The sequence below is a fragment of the Archocentrus centrarchus genome, chromosome 13 (assembly GCF_007364275.1).
Source record: "Archocentrus centrarchus isolate MPI-CPG fArcCen1 chromosome 13, fArcCen1, whole genome shotgun sequence".
Taxonomy (NCBI): domain Eukaryota; kingdom Metazoa; phylum Chordata; class Actinopteri; order Cichliformes; family Cichlidae; genus Archocentrus; species Archocentrus centrarchus.
In genome coordinates, this window is record NC_044358.1 from 28530381 (window position 1) to 28542770 (window position 12390).

Sequence of the window (12390 nt, forward strand, 5' to 3'; positions counted from 1 at the left end):
AACCGTGTGGCTTAACACAGAAAAAAAAACTCCTGTGGATCAGAAAAACGCCCAGTAAAACATTCTTACACCAAAATTTATGACTGTTTTTATGTGACAGCTCTTTTTACAAGTTCAAATTAAAGGAGAAAAGCTAAACAAGCAAAAACAAAAAACAGGTGCTGTCTCCAACCATGATCATCCATCACAACTACACAGGTAAAAACAACTGGCACATTGGCTGAAATACAGCAAAACAAAAGTGAGGCTCATTTATCTCAGTGCAACTGTACATGCAGTCTGTATTCGCATATTGAAGTTAAGCTCCAAGTGGGTGCAGCAAGTGACCCCGCACAATAAGAAGAGAATAACTGTAATAGAAAAATGCTTTTGTAGCCATTTACCACAGTTATGGATTGCTTTAACTTTTAACCCATCTCGCACTCCAGCATGTGCAAAGTGGCAAACTGACAGAAAACACCCATTTTGTTCAATATTTGACATATTAAGTGCTCTGTGATCAGTCCTGAGTCAGTTACTAACTGAACTCCAGTTGCTTTGCACAATTAATCTGCCTGATAGCGTATGCTTGAAATAGAAATCCTCTTAGTCAGGCTGCGCCAGGCAGAAACAAATATTACTCATTCCATTTAAACCAGTCCAGTGCCCTAGTAAAGGTTTAACTCTTTTGAAACCACCGCTGCTATCAGCCAAAAGTCTGTTCCTCATCAGACGAGCCAATCCCCGTTATGTGATTATACACTATGTTACAGATGGTAAAGCATGTGTTCCAAATGTCTACGCTGTAACACGATGAAGTGTTTACCCAATTTATATTATATTATATTATATTAATTATTTTTATGTCAACCTTTTACTTTCACATTTACTAGTCTTCTTTCTTATTTCCACTGTCTTGCAGATTCTGAAAGGAAAGAAAATGAAAACATCAGTTAATATATTACACTGCATCATGCATTTATTAACTGTTAAAGAAACTGAATCGAATCTGCAGTCTCTCACTTGTGCTTCAGTGTCTGAACAAAACAAAATCGGAAGCCTGAGCTTTGATGATAAATTGACGACTTTTTAGATCATGAAATATGGAGGACCCATAATGCCAATCTGAGGCTGCCTGCCTGATGTTAATTGGCTTGAATGTCACTTTGAATTGTTACGTCGAGGTAGTGAATGACCCAACAAATCATCACCCTGCTGTGTTTAGAGCTTAACATTACCTGGAGCTCCTGATGTTCTTTCAACAGTCTGTCATACTCCCTGGCGAGACCCTCCATCTGCTTCTTCATTACATCTGCCTCTGACTGGGACTCATTCAGAGCTGCAGAGGAAAACAATGACACATTAACACAAGGCATCCCCCTGTTTTTGGCTACCAAATGTGACAAATTATAAAAGCTACAATCATTACATTCACTTTCCAGGGAAGGCACGGACTATAGAAATAAAACTAGCAAAATGTTAAAGCCACAGTTGGCATGTGGAAATATACATGAATATTAACCTTTTTCAGAAGTCTTCACTTCTTCTTTCAGTTTCTCCACTTCTTTCCGTAACAGGTCCATGCCCTGAGCAGTAGCCTTCTCACCCTGCCCTTGCATCAGAGTCTGACAACATAAAAATACATAAATTCGAGTTGATAATCACATATAGTTAATCCAGTAACTCCAGTGTAAAACACTGCATATTCCATAGAAACTGAACCTTCAGAACCATCATGCAGGCTATAAATAAACTCTGGATATGGATTAAAGGTCAAAGTTGAGGTCTATTTTGGATACCTAAGGGACCAGGTTCTGACAAAGAAGCAGATGGTGCAGAAACAAAAAAAACCCCTCAAAAAACATGTCCATCATGAATCAGGCAATTTTATGGGACTGCAATCAGCTGAGTACTCTCTTAATCTGGGTGTGGACTATGGAACCAACCGGCTAATATGTGTTATTAAAATCTGTTTAATCATTTGACAACTGTCTAACTTATTACTTGTCCAATGCGAGTTACCTAGATGCAGCTCAAGAGTGGGTCATCTGCTACAACAAACAACAGTGTAGGTATCTTTGTGCCATTACCTGCTTCAGTAGTTCATTGTCCTTCATGTATTTCTCAGCAGCCTGGTTAGCATTCTCAGCCTGCGCTTGAAGAGCAGCTGTAGTCCCAGACACCGACGCCAGCTGGTTAATCAGCGTGATCAGTCGCTTCATAACGCTGCAAAAAACCCCAAAGAGGTTAAAGGAAATCCAAGTTCAAAGTTCAGATGCTGTACCAGAGCACAGACTCACAGCCACAGGAAGACAGCAAAACCAGAGATGTAGAGGTTCCTCTGGGCTCTAAAAAGCTTCATGTGCAAGTGGTCGAACATATTTGGTTGCAGCTTGGCATCTGTGGCGTGTTCTTTAGATGAATATTTTCTCACTTCACGGACAGCATCTAAAGAAAAGAAAGAGATGCGTTACTAACCAGAAATTTGCATTTTGACTTCCATGTATGAACTTTTTTTTAAATCAGAGAAGAAAAAAAAAGTCTTGGTGATGAGAGTAAATTAATTAAATGTGATTTTCACATTTGAACTTAAGTCCAAATGTGAAAGCATCAAGAGTGAGGATACAACCCTAAATTCATCTAAAAGCTCCCCCATTAACCCAAGAGTAGTGTTTAAAATATGGAGAGAGGCGATTTTACACTTACCGAGGAAGAGAACGACAAGTATTATGATCATGGTGAGAAACACTTTGTTCCAGAATCTCGACATCCAGCTCCAGATCCTCAGCTGGAAAATACTCTGCCATCTACACAAACATTTACAGGCAGATCACTGTGGTGCACAGTATACAAGTTCTTGCTGAATCTCCACAGAAACACAGAAACAAACACGCATACATATTTTAATATCAGCGGTAATACAAACCTGACAGACATACACAGTGGCAGCATTATTTCCCGTTTGCATTTAAACAAATAGTCTCCTTTTCAAAAGACCAGTGTGCAGACAGACATATATCTGTTACTTACCTCCTGGCAGAGATGAAGGGTAAACAGAGGATGACAATGATGCCAATTTCCACGTAGAGAAACAGGGCCACAGCAGTCCACTGTAACGTCATCTTTGCTTATGGCTTCTGAAGATGAACGGCCAAAAGAGCGGAAACCTCACAGAAAAGGGGGGAAAAAAAAAAAAAAAAAAAAAGGCATAAAGTAGGTCTCACCAGCCTCCCTGAACAAACTATCAGGTATGGAGAGGGTAAATTACTTACTGTGCGTGCCTATTTCTCAGTAACAATAACGCTACTGTTGAAAAATGACTACATTAATCCTCCAGTCTATTCATCGAAACGTAAACTCACAGTGGCTCAGTGTGAACCATGTCAAACTGGCGTTAGAGCATCACTCAGTGAATATGTGCAAAAAGTGACGGTGTTATATGTTTGACAGAGGCAAACATATAATGCTGGAAATTATTTCACTCTTTTTTAATCTTTAGCAAACGCTCAACATCAAAGATACGTTAACATATTAGCTAACGCTAACGTTAGCTAATATGTTAATGGGTGATTTAGAAACAGCCAGATATTAAAACATTTATGACTAATATGAGGACTGCGATAACAAGTTGTGTTATATTTCAAATATAAATACATAAAACTTTCCCCAAAATCGTCAAAATAGTGACTGAAAGAGTTACTTACGAGTTTCTAAAATCAACCACAATAAAGTTCGTCTTCCTGCTGCTGAGACTCAGCAACCAGCTGAGGAACCTAGCTTCCGCTGCAGCTTTCAAAATAAAGGTTAAGCGATGCTATTTATTTATTTATTGTTACCAAACATTAATATAAATTTACTAAGTACTACATATTGTCATTTTCACTGCTGTTATTACTGTTAATTTTCAAACATTGTTAACAGAACGGAGCTTTCCATTTTCACTTTACTTTGAAGGCAAAAATCAGTAGCCTATTTTTACCCTTTATATTGATTGTAGTGTTTTTCCTTTGTAATCTCTAAAGCCAGTAGAAATCTTGTGATCTAGTAGCTCTTTAATAAACATGAAAAACAACAAACCTATGTCCTGAGATGTATTCATCAATCAGCATAACTACAGTACCAGTCAAAAGTATATTCTGTTTAATAACCTACATGATTATTTTTCACAGTTGAGAGATGAAAATAAAATGATAGAGACAGAAAATGATACAGCTACAGGTTAAAAATTTTTATTTGGCATAAAAACAACAATAAAAACGAATGTCAAGCCATTACATTTCAACGTGCTCATGTCCCGAGATCATGTACCGATCCGTATGTATTCTGGAGGTAATCTATTACAGCTGAGGTACTGGACAGTGAATTGAACACTTTTCTTTCGGGCTGGGAGCTAACCCTCTCCAGCATGTAGATAAGATGGTGGTGGAAGCATGTGAATGGAGTGCCCTGTTCAATAGAGATGTCCACCCAGTCCCATATACACTGCAAAGGAGTTTCCTCATAGCCAGCAAACATGGCAGGGTTGGCAAGTAACCCCCGTGCAGCCATTACACCTAATAAAAGACAAGGAAAAAAAATGAGCCAAACAGAAAGACTGCTGTTGAGATGATAAGTGCCCTTGTTGCACTTTTGCTGAAAACAAACATACCATCAACACCAGTAAGCTGGTGAGTAGAATCCACATCACGGAGGTACTTTATGTCTCCATTGGCAATGACAGGGATGGATACACTGTCTTTAACCGTCTTTATGGCATCATAATGAACTGGTTGGTGGCGTTCTTCTGTTGTACGGCCATGGACTGTTATCCACGATACGCCGGCTGATTCAGCCTTCTGACATAGATCCACTGTCTGCCTTAGGTCCTTGTGAATTCTGTTAAAGATGACAGTAACTGTCATAATATAATAATAATCATCATCATAACAATAACTGATAGGTACGGTTTTAAACCGTACCTATTATATATAATTAACAGAAAACTCGATCAATATGTACTGCTCGAAAAAATTGAAGGAACATTTTTTTTTTTTTTAAGTACAGCATCAAGTCAATTAAACTTCTGGGATATTGATCTGGTCAGTTAAGTAGCAGAGGGGGTTGTTAATCAGTTTCAGCTGCTTTGGTGTTAATGAATTTAACAAGGAACAGGATGAGCACTGCCAGAGCCCTCCAGAATGACCACAAGCAGGCCACTGGTGTGAATGTCTCTCACCAAACAATCAGAAACAGAATTCATGAGGGTGGCCTGAGGGACCAAATTCCTCTAGTGGGCCCTGTGCTCACTGTCTGGCATCATGGAGCCTGACAGGCATTTGGGGCCCTGTGCTTTTCACAGATGAGAGCAGGTTCACCACATGTGACAGATGTGAAAGGGTCTGGAGAAGCCATGGAGAACATTATGCTGCCTGTAACATTGTTCTGCATGACCGGTTTGGTGGTGGGTCAGTGATGGTTGCACAGACCTTTATAGGCGAGGCAACAGCACCCTGACTGCCATTAGGTATGAGAATATGAAGGCAGTTGCTGGAGAATGAAGGAATTGTTCACACTGACTGGCCCCGATGCTCACCTGACCTAAATCCAACAGATCACCTCTGGGACATTATGCTTCGGTCCATCTGATGCCTCCAGGTTCCACCTCAGAATGTCCAGGAGCTCAGTGCCCTGGTTCAGATCTGGGAGGAGATCCCCCAGGACACCATCAGTCGTCTCCATACACCGACGTTGTCAGGCATGCATACAAACATGTGGGGGGGCCATACAAACTACGGAGAGCCATTTTGAGTTGCAATGAAACTTCAGCAAAATGGACTAGCCTGCCGCATCATTTTGTCACTTGGATTTTGGGGGTGTCTTCAGCCCTCTGTAGGTTGATCATTTTCATTTCCAGCAAACAATATGGCATCCTTTCATCCCTAACACATTACCCACTCCATTTTCAAAGTGTTCCTTTAATTTTTTTGAGTAATGTCTTGTAGATTTTTTTTTTTTTTTTACATTGTGCAAGTAAGTTGTGAATAATGGTGAACAGAACATTTTTCAGATGAAAAACAATCTCAGTGTTCTCCAGTGGGCAAACCATAAAGTGGTCACAGTGCTTCAAAATGACCCAAAGCCTAGTGTGCTAGTTTTACCTTATTTTGATTGATGCTGTGTAGTTTGGATTGTCCACTTGACTTCTGACTTGTCTCACCATTTCTTTCACAAGTTCAGGCTTGTTAATAAGGCATGCACCATACCCAGCTGACATAGCCCATCTAAAACACACACATACACGCACGCACACACACACACACACACACACACACACACACACAAAAGATAACCAAGTAATGTTTACAAATTTTACTGCTGTGTTCTGAGCACACTGAGTTTACTAGATTTGTGCCCAATTATTGGTACCAATAACTCGTATCTGGAATTAGTATCTGGAATAAAGTGGAAATATTAGGAATAAAAAAATGAAACAGCAGGTTTTCTCAGCTACTATAAAAAAATAAAATCACACAGTTTAAATAATGAAAAGCGACAGCAGGCCAAAACACATTAGTATAAACTATCAGTAGTTGCACCTCTGGGGGCAGCCGCAGTTGAGGTCAACGCCATCTGAGAAAGGTGCCACGGCACAGGCCGCATCAGCCAGAGTCTGAGCATCATGGGCAGCAAACTGCACTATCAGCGGCCGGTCACCTGAGCAGGACAGGGAGTAGTTATTATCAAGATACACGTTTCAACAGCTCACATTAGAAAATTATACATTATGTGGTAAAAACAAACAAACAAAAAAATCTTTGTGTTAAAAAAACAATAGGTATGAGCTGTAAGAAATCAACCCTGTAGCTTATTATACCTCACATTACAATGTTACTACTCACGTTCATTAGTGGTGAATTCACTGTCTCTAGCTTTGATTGATCGCAAGAAGTCAGCAGCAACTATCATTGGGGTGAAGCAGATATCGCAGTGGTACTTCCTAACCAAGGACCTGAAAGCAAGCCTAAGGAAAGACACACTACTTAGCACAGAGAGCATCATGAACGATACACGTGTTTCACCGTTAGCTATTAATTACAATTCCAGAAAGAAAGTATTCCACTTACTTTGAGTATCGAACCATCGGGGCACAAATTTTCAGGACTTTTCCCTTTTCAAACATGTCCATGACACTTGTGTTACCGTTAGCGGTCTTCATTCTTCACACAAGCAAACAATGCTAGCCACGTAGTATAACAAGCTAACTATCTCACGCGAAAACTTTCGCCATACAAAGACTAAAAGAAGACTCCATAAATACTGTAACGCACCAATCCTGCCATACAGAGACACTAAAATATGACTGGGCAGACCTTAAAACGACAATCAGGGAAACGTGTTCAGCGGCGAAAGCGAGGAAAAACTGTGGGTGTGTGTTTGGGACCGCTGAAGTGTTACGTCAGGCAAGGAGATTTATGTTTACATATTTTATCTTTTTTCAGTTTAATATTTAGTATATCATAAACTTTAGCCATCCACTATAGCTAGTTCAGGATGTAAAATGTATTTTATTTAATATAAATAATCCTGAAAAATATAGACTATGGTGTTTGACGTCAGGACCACACATTTACGTCACGCAATGCTGCCTTCAGGTTCTGTAGGGAAAGTTACTATCTCAGCCTTCAAATGAGTGAAGCGCGATATTACAGAGCAGTATCGGAATAAGAGTTTGCTGATTGATAAGTACATTTTAAAAAACGCAGAGTGTTTACTGCAGAGTGTGCTGAAGACAAAATAATAATAAAAGATTCGTCAGTATTTCTGTCTTAAAAGTACAATACTGTGCAAATGTTTTGAGCAACCCCCTCATTTCTTTATATGTTGCTAGGAAAATGGAAAAAAAGGTGCAGTGGTTTACTGAAACATGTGCAAATGTACATAGAAATACAACATATAAGGCAAAAACAGAGTTTGTACTATTCTAATGAGCTTGAAAGGCAACATTTGGTATGAAAACCTTTATTCTTCAACACAGTCTGAACTCTCTCAGGCAGTTTTCTTGCCATTACTTTAAGCAGTCTTCAGGAATAGTTCTCCAGGATTCCTGAAGAACATTCAAAGCTCTTCTTTGGATGTTTCTGTCTTTTGTTCTGTTCTCTGTCAGTATGATCTCACACTGCTTCAATAATGTGGAGGTCTGGGCTCTGGGGAGGCCAATCCATGACTGACAGTATTCCACAGAGTGTTTTTCTATCCAAGTACACTTTTACTGTACTGACAGTGTGTTTGGGATCATTGTCATGCTGAAAAATGAAGTCATTGCCAATCAGATGCTTTCCAGATGATGACTGTACTTTTTTGCATTCATAATTTCATCATTTTTGACAAGATTTCAACACCACTGTATCCCCCCCCCCCCCCATCCCCCTGTTTCTTAAGGGCATGTTTATCTACTGTAGATAAGTTTTCTGTGTAGGCCTGCCATTCCTTTAATCTTCCACTTCTCCACCTGGAGAACTATTGCTCAAGACCACTTCAAAAACAACAAAAAGTCCAGCACCTTAGATGTAAAATATTAAAAAAAAATAATAAAACAAAAAAAAAAAACAAGGGGCACAGTACTGTATATGAGGAATAAATATAAATGGATGCACATCAACCCTAATATATAAACAAACATCAAATGGCAGAAGTTCAACGCCGCTTCCTTTTATTAGACAAATGATTTACATATAATGAAAAGTGAATAAGTAATTCTATGCAATGGTGCAGGTTTCTGCAATATCCATACTTGCCTCTAATCAGAACGAGCCTGCCAGAGGTGGAGGTGTTTTCTGAAGGAACCCATCTTGTGCAGCAATGCTCAAGACGCAACAAACTAATTGAATAAGCACTCACGCTTCAGTACTTCTTCACTCATAATGCCAGTAAGTAGAGCACACATTGCACTTTGCCTCTGCGGCCACAAGAGGGCCTTACAGTAACACAATTCTAAAATTTGTAACTTAAAGGGTAAGTTCACCCAATACTAAAGCATACGTTGATACTGCAAAAAATAAATTAATTAAAAGCACATTGGTATATCCTGATGACCTTAGTGGGATTTCCTAAAAAAAAAAAAAAAAAAAAAAAAAAAAAAAAAAGGCATTAGATGCACAGAAGCTTATAGACTCAACTCACTGGGATTTGATCTGTAACAATGGTTCAAAACTATTTACAAACCTTTTAAGTGTTGTTCCATCTCGAGTAGAAAATAAACCACTCATTCTCTTTTCACTCCATAGGAAATACACATTTCCTTCTTTTACTTATAATCACTTTATTTCAAAGTGGCACGGAATACGTGACTGATGTGAAAACAGAAGGATCACCAAAAAAAAAAAATCACAAGGAAAAAAAAAAAAAAAAAAAAAAAAAAAAAAACCGCCACATTTACCGAGATTCATTTAATCAGCTGATAAAAATCTCAGATCTAAAACATCAACAGAATAAATACAAGTTCAAATCAAGTCACAACTAAAAGGTATAGCAGGGAAATGCAGCTCGTTACTTTGACCAGTAAGCTAGTAAAGTATTCCAACCAAGCATCCTCTCAGTAAACTCCACACTCATGATTCATCTATACTACCTGTTTAATCAGTTTAAGCTTACACATGATTATGAACAGCCTTAATCTATCAACATTTACATAATAGAAAATTAACTGCAGCCATTAACAGTGGCTAGAGGGAAGGTTTGAAGAGCTTAAGCTGTGTGCTGTGCACAAATAAAAGAAAAACCCCTTGTGAACAAACAAAACACATAACAATTTGTACAGTGTGGATAAGTTAGTGATTTCTTAGAATTTTTTTTTTTTATATTAAATACAAAGTATTTAACTGCTCTTCCACTCCTTGAACACCCTCAGCAGTGTTAAAGGTGCTCCACTCTTTGATTACAGCAAACTACATGAACTGAGGGAGGCCTGTTTGCTTTTAAATCTGTTTTAAAAGAAGTCACTGTTCATGCTTGACCAGCTTAATGCAACACAGGGAGAGTTTTGCTGAGAGCAAAATATGCATTGTCCTCATTTTGGTCCATATTAGTCATTTTTACAGCTGATAAAAACAATGCATCATCATAACTCTGGAAACATTTTAACCAGCTACAACCTGAAGCATTCAAAATAATACCCATGCCAGAGGAGACTTTCATTCAGCGGCAAGGATATAAACATGTCAAGACATGGACTGAAGATTAAATCCGTTCAAACCATGTCTTACCTCCTTTGTTCTCCGTAACATGTCACATATACTTCCTGCCCACAGCTTGGGATGAGTTCTTAAAAGGATAGGAGACTACATAAGTGCTAAAAAAGACAAGACAGCAGGTCAGTGGTGGCTAGCCTTTAGGGAGCACCAGTTTAGGGGCCAAGAGAATGTCCCCGGCCATCTGCCCCCCCCAATTCCACTCTCACTGAGGTAACTTTCCGTGGCCCGCCACATCCAGCTCTACGCTGGAGAGGAAACGCCTGGACAGTCGGTGACAGTCGTAGCTCAGCTCTGTGGTATAGACAGTGCTGGCTTTCTTGGGGTAGATGATGGTGGTGCTCTTGAACCGCTGGGCACGGTGGCGAGGCTGAAACTCCAGCTGTGTCATGTAGTGGCGCCAGGTGCTGTTGGACATAGCCATGATGGTCTGCCTGCAGTGTTCAAGGCCTTGGCCCAACGGCTCCAGGGTAACATCCTGGATGAAGTGGCGGTCTGAGTCATAGTGCACTGAAGAGGTGTATCTGTGGAAAAGGGAGAGTGCAGTGATTTTAGTCAAACAAAATAGAGCAAAAGTTTTTGAGCTGTCACATCAAAGTCAACACACCTCATTTCCTTTGGTGGTAATGGATCAAGTGCTATGCCTTCCCCAAAGGACAGCGGGTGTAGCTGTGGGAAAGATCCAGCAGGTAAAGCTGGAACCTGCAATACATGAAAGAGATCCTCAGTGGATACACAGGAGATTTAGGTTCTCTCTGGCCCAGTTTAGTGCCATGGGCAGTATAAAATATGTTTTAAAATATATATATATAATTTTTTTACAATGTAGGCTCAGTGCTGAAGTGGCCCACTTCTCCATGTAGCCGCTATTTGCAGGTCTAAAAATGTTAAGTAACGTTCTCAACCACTGACCATTTCCTGACTAAAATCAAGAATACCTGTGCAGTGGCAACATGCATTCAAAAGTAAAAGTTATTTTTAAGAGTACAGGTTGCAGTTTGCGACCCTTTGTTTTGCTCCGACAGTAAAGTGATTGTCACTACATCCTGTGATCCTAACAAAGATAGTGGTACATACCAGGCAAGCCCTTCCCTCGTCTTCGGACACAGAGTTCACTCCACCGGCTTTCTCTGCGGCCACAGGCAGCAGCCAGGCGCTGGGGCTCGGACTCGGAGGTAAGCCAGAGTCCGGGCTATCAAGTCCTCTTTCAGCCCTGCAACTCATATCCAGAGGATCTCCTTCACATACATTTGGCAAGTTCAAACTGCCAACCATTTCTAGTTAAAAGTTGCAAAATCCCAGCGAGTAAGAGGCAGGTTACGAAAGAAGATTACTTCCAGTATGTAGTTCCTCGTATTCTTCTTCTTTTTTTCAATTATTTAGTTGCAAAGTCCCGCGGTGTTGCTGCTAAGCTCTTCCCGGACAGCATTCACGGCTGCACGCTGGAAAAGTCATCAAGCAGGAGGTAAATCAGTTTCTCACCCCCCAAAAGCCAGAAACTCAAGCTTTCAAACTTATTTATCTTAACGTCTCAAAAACCCCAGCCACTTTAAGCTGTCTCCACAGTGAAAGTATTTAAAGAGATCCGAGCAGATTTATTCCTGTGCAAAGCTGAGAAAGACTGAGGTAGTCCCGCTGCCCGCGGCTCCTCTTCAAACTTCTTTCCCCTTCAAAGGGGTCTTTCAGATCCACAAACACAGGAAAGGAAACGCCTTTCGAATCGTTTAGCGGCCGCTGATTGGTTAGAAGATAATTGGCAACAAGAGACGTGAGCCAGCTATGGGAACTTTTCCAGATCCCCATTCAAATTGCAACCTGGCGAAATCAGGTTGAAGCGTTTTCCTGGTATTGTTCGAAACGTGCAAGTGAAAAGCAGCGTACACCGATGTGATGAAGCATAAGGGAAAACCTGCAGGAAAGTTTCAGTGGGGCACAGAACCCAGACAATACAAACCTGTAACATTTTGCACCCGAATGCACTAATATGCACACTAAATGCAGCTGTTTATGAAAGTGACTTATTAAGGTGAGGGGCACTGGTGTCAGAATAAATGACAGCCTGTGAAAAGGTATCAGATAAGTTTTTGGTGTCTTAAAAGCCAATGTTGGAATATATTTGATATTGAGAGACCCATGGAGCATTTGGAGCAGTGCTGACTGAAAAGACAGATGGACACACATGCAC

General features: G+C 40.1%; 2 protein-coding genes across 3 annotated transcripts; both read right to left on the reverse strand.

Annotated features, from left to right (window-relative positions):
• Positions 1-862: 862 nt before the first annotated feature.
• Positions 863-7412, reverse strand: LOC115790153 (tRNA-dihydrouridine(20a/20b) synthase [NAD(P)+]-like). 2 transcript variants are annotated; one of them, XM_030743826.1, is made up of 12 exons: positions 7083-7412; positions 6858-6979; positions 6555-6672; positions 6117-6239; positions 4607-4854; positions 3010-3106; positions 2686-2786; positions 2280-2427; positions 2070-2205; positions 1502-1604; positions 1218-1318; positions 863-904 (listed from the first exon to the last, which is right to left on the reverse strand). In XM_030743826.1, the coding sequence occupies exons 1-12, from the start codon at positions 7172-7174 to the stop codon at positions 869-871; spliced, it is 1425 nt and encodes a 474-aa protein (XP_030599686.1). In that variant the 5' UTR covers positions 7175-7412; the 3' UTR covers positions 863-868. The 2 variants fall into 2 exon arrangements, with proteins under 2 accessions (XP_030599686.1, XP_030599685.1); XM_030743825.1 differs by lacking the exons at positions 863-904; positions 1218-1318; positions 1502-1604; ... (2 more) ...; positions 2686-2786; positions 3010-3106 and adding an exon at positions 4193-4532 and having other exon boundaries at positions 4628-4854.
• A 1946-nt stretch (positions 7413-9358) lies between these two features.
• Positions 9359-11860, reverse strand: rflnb (refilin B). The gene is made up of 3 exons (XM_030744162.1): positions 11283-11860; positions 10813-10907; positions 9359-10729 (listed from the first exon to the last, which is right to left on the reverse strand). Exons 1-3 carry the CDS (start codon positions 11478-11480, stop codon positions 10411-10413), a joined length of 612 nt encoding a protein of 203 aa, XP_030600022.1. The 5' UTR covers positions 11481-11860; the 3' UTR covers positions 9359-10410.
• Positions 11861-12390: the final 530 nt, after the last annotated feature.

Coding starts and splice junctions, on each gene's coding strand:
- rflnb (XM_030744162.1), bottom strand. CDS start 11,480: ATGGTTGGCAGTTTGAACTTGCCAAATGTATGTGAAGGAGATCCTCTG. Junction 10,908..11,282: donor ACGAGGGAAGGGCTTGCCTG/GTATGTACCACT, acceptor CATGTATTGCAG/GTTCCAGCTTTACCTGCTGG. Junction 10,730..10,812: donor TTACCACCAAAGGAAATGAG/GTGTGTTGACTT, acceptor CCTTTTCCACAG/ATACACCTCTTCAGTGCACT.
- LOC115790153 (XM_030743826.1), bottom strand. CDS start 7,174: ATGAAGACCGCTAACGGTAACACAAGTGTCATGGACATGTTTGAAAAG. Junction 6,673..6,857: donor TGAATTCACCACTAATGAAC/GTGAGTAGTAAC, acceptor TGTCCTGCTCAG/GTGACCGGCCGCTGATAGTG. Junction 4,855..6,116: donor ACAGCATCAATCAAAATAAG/GTAAAACTAGCA, acceptor CATCTTTAACAG/AATTCACAAGGACCTAAGGC.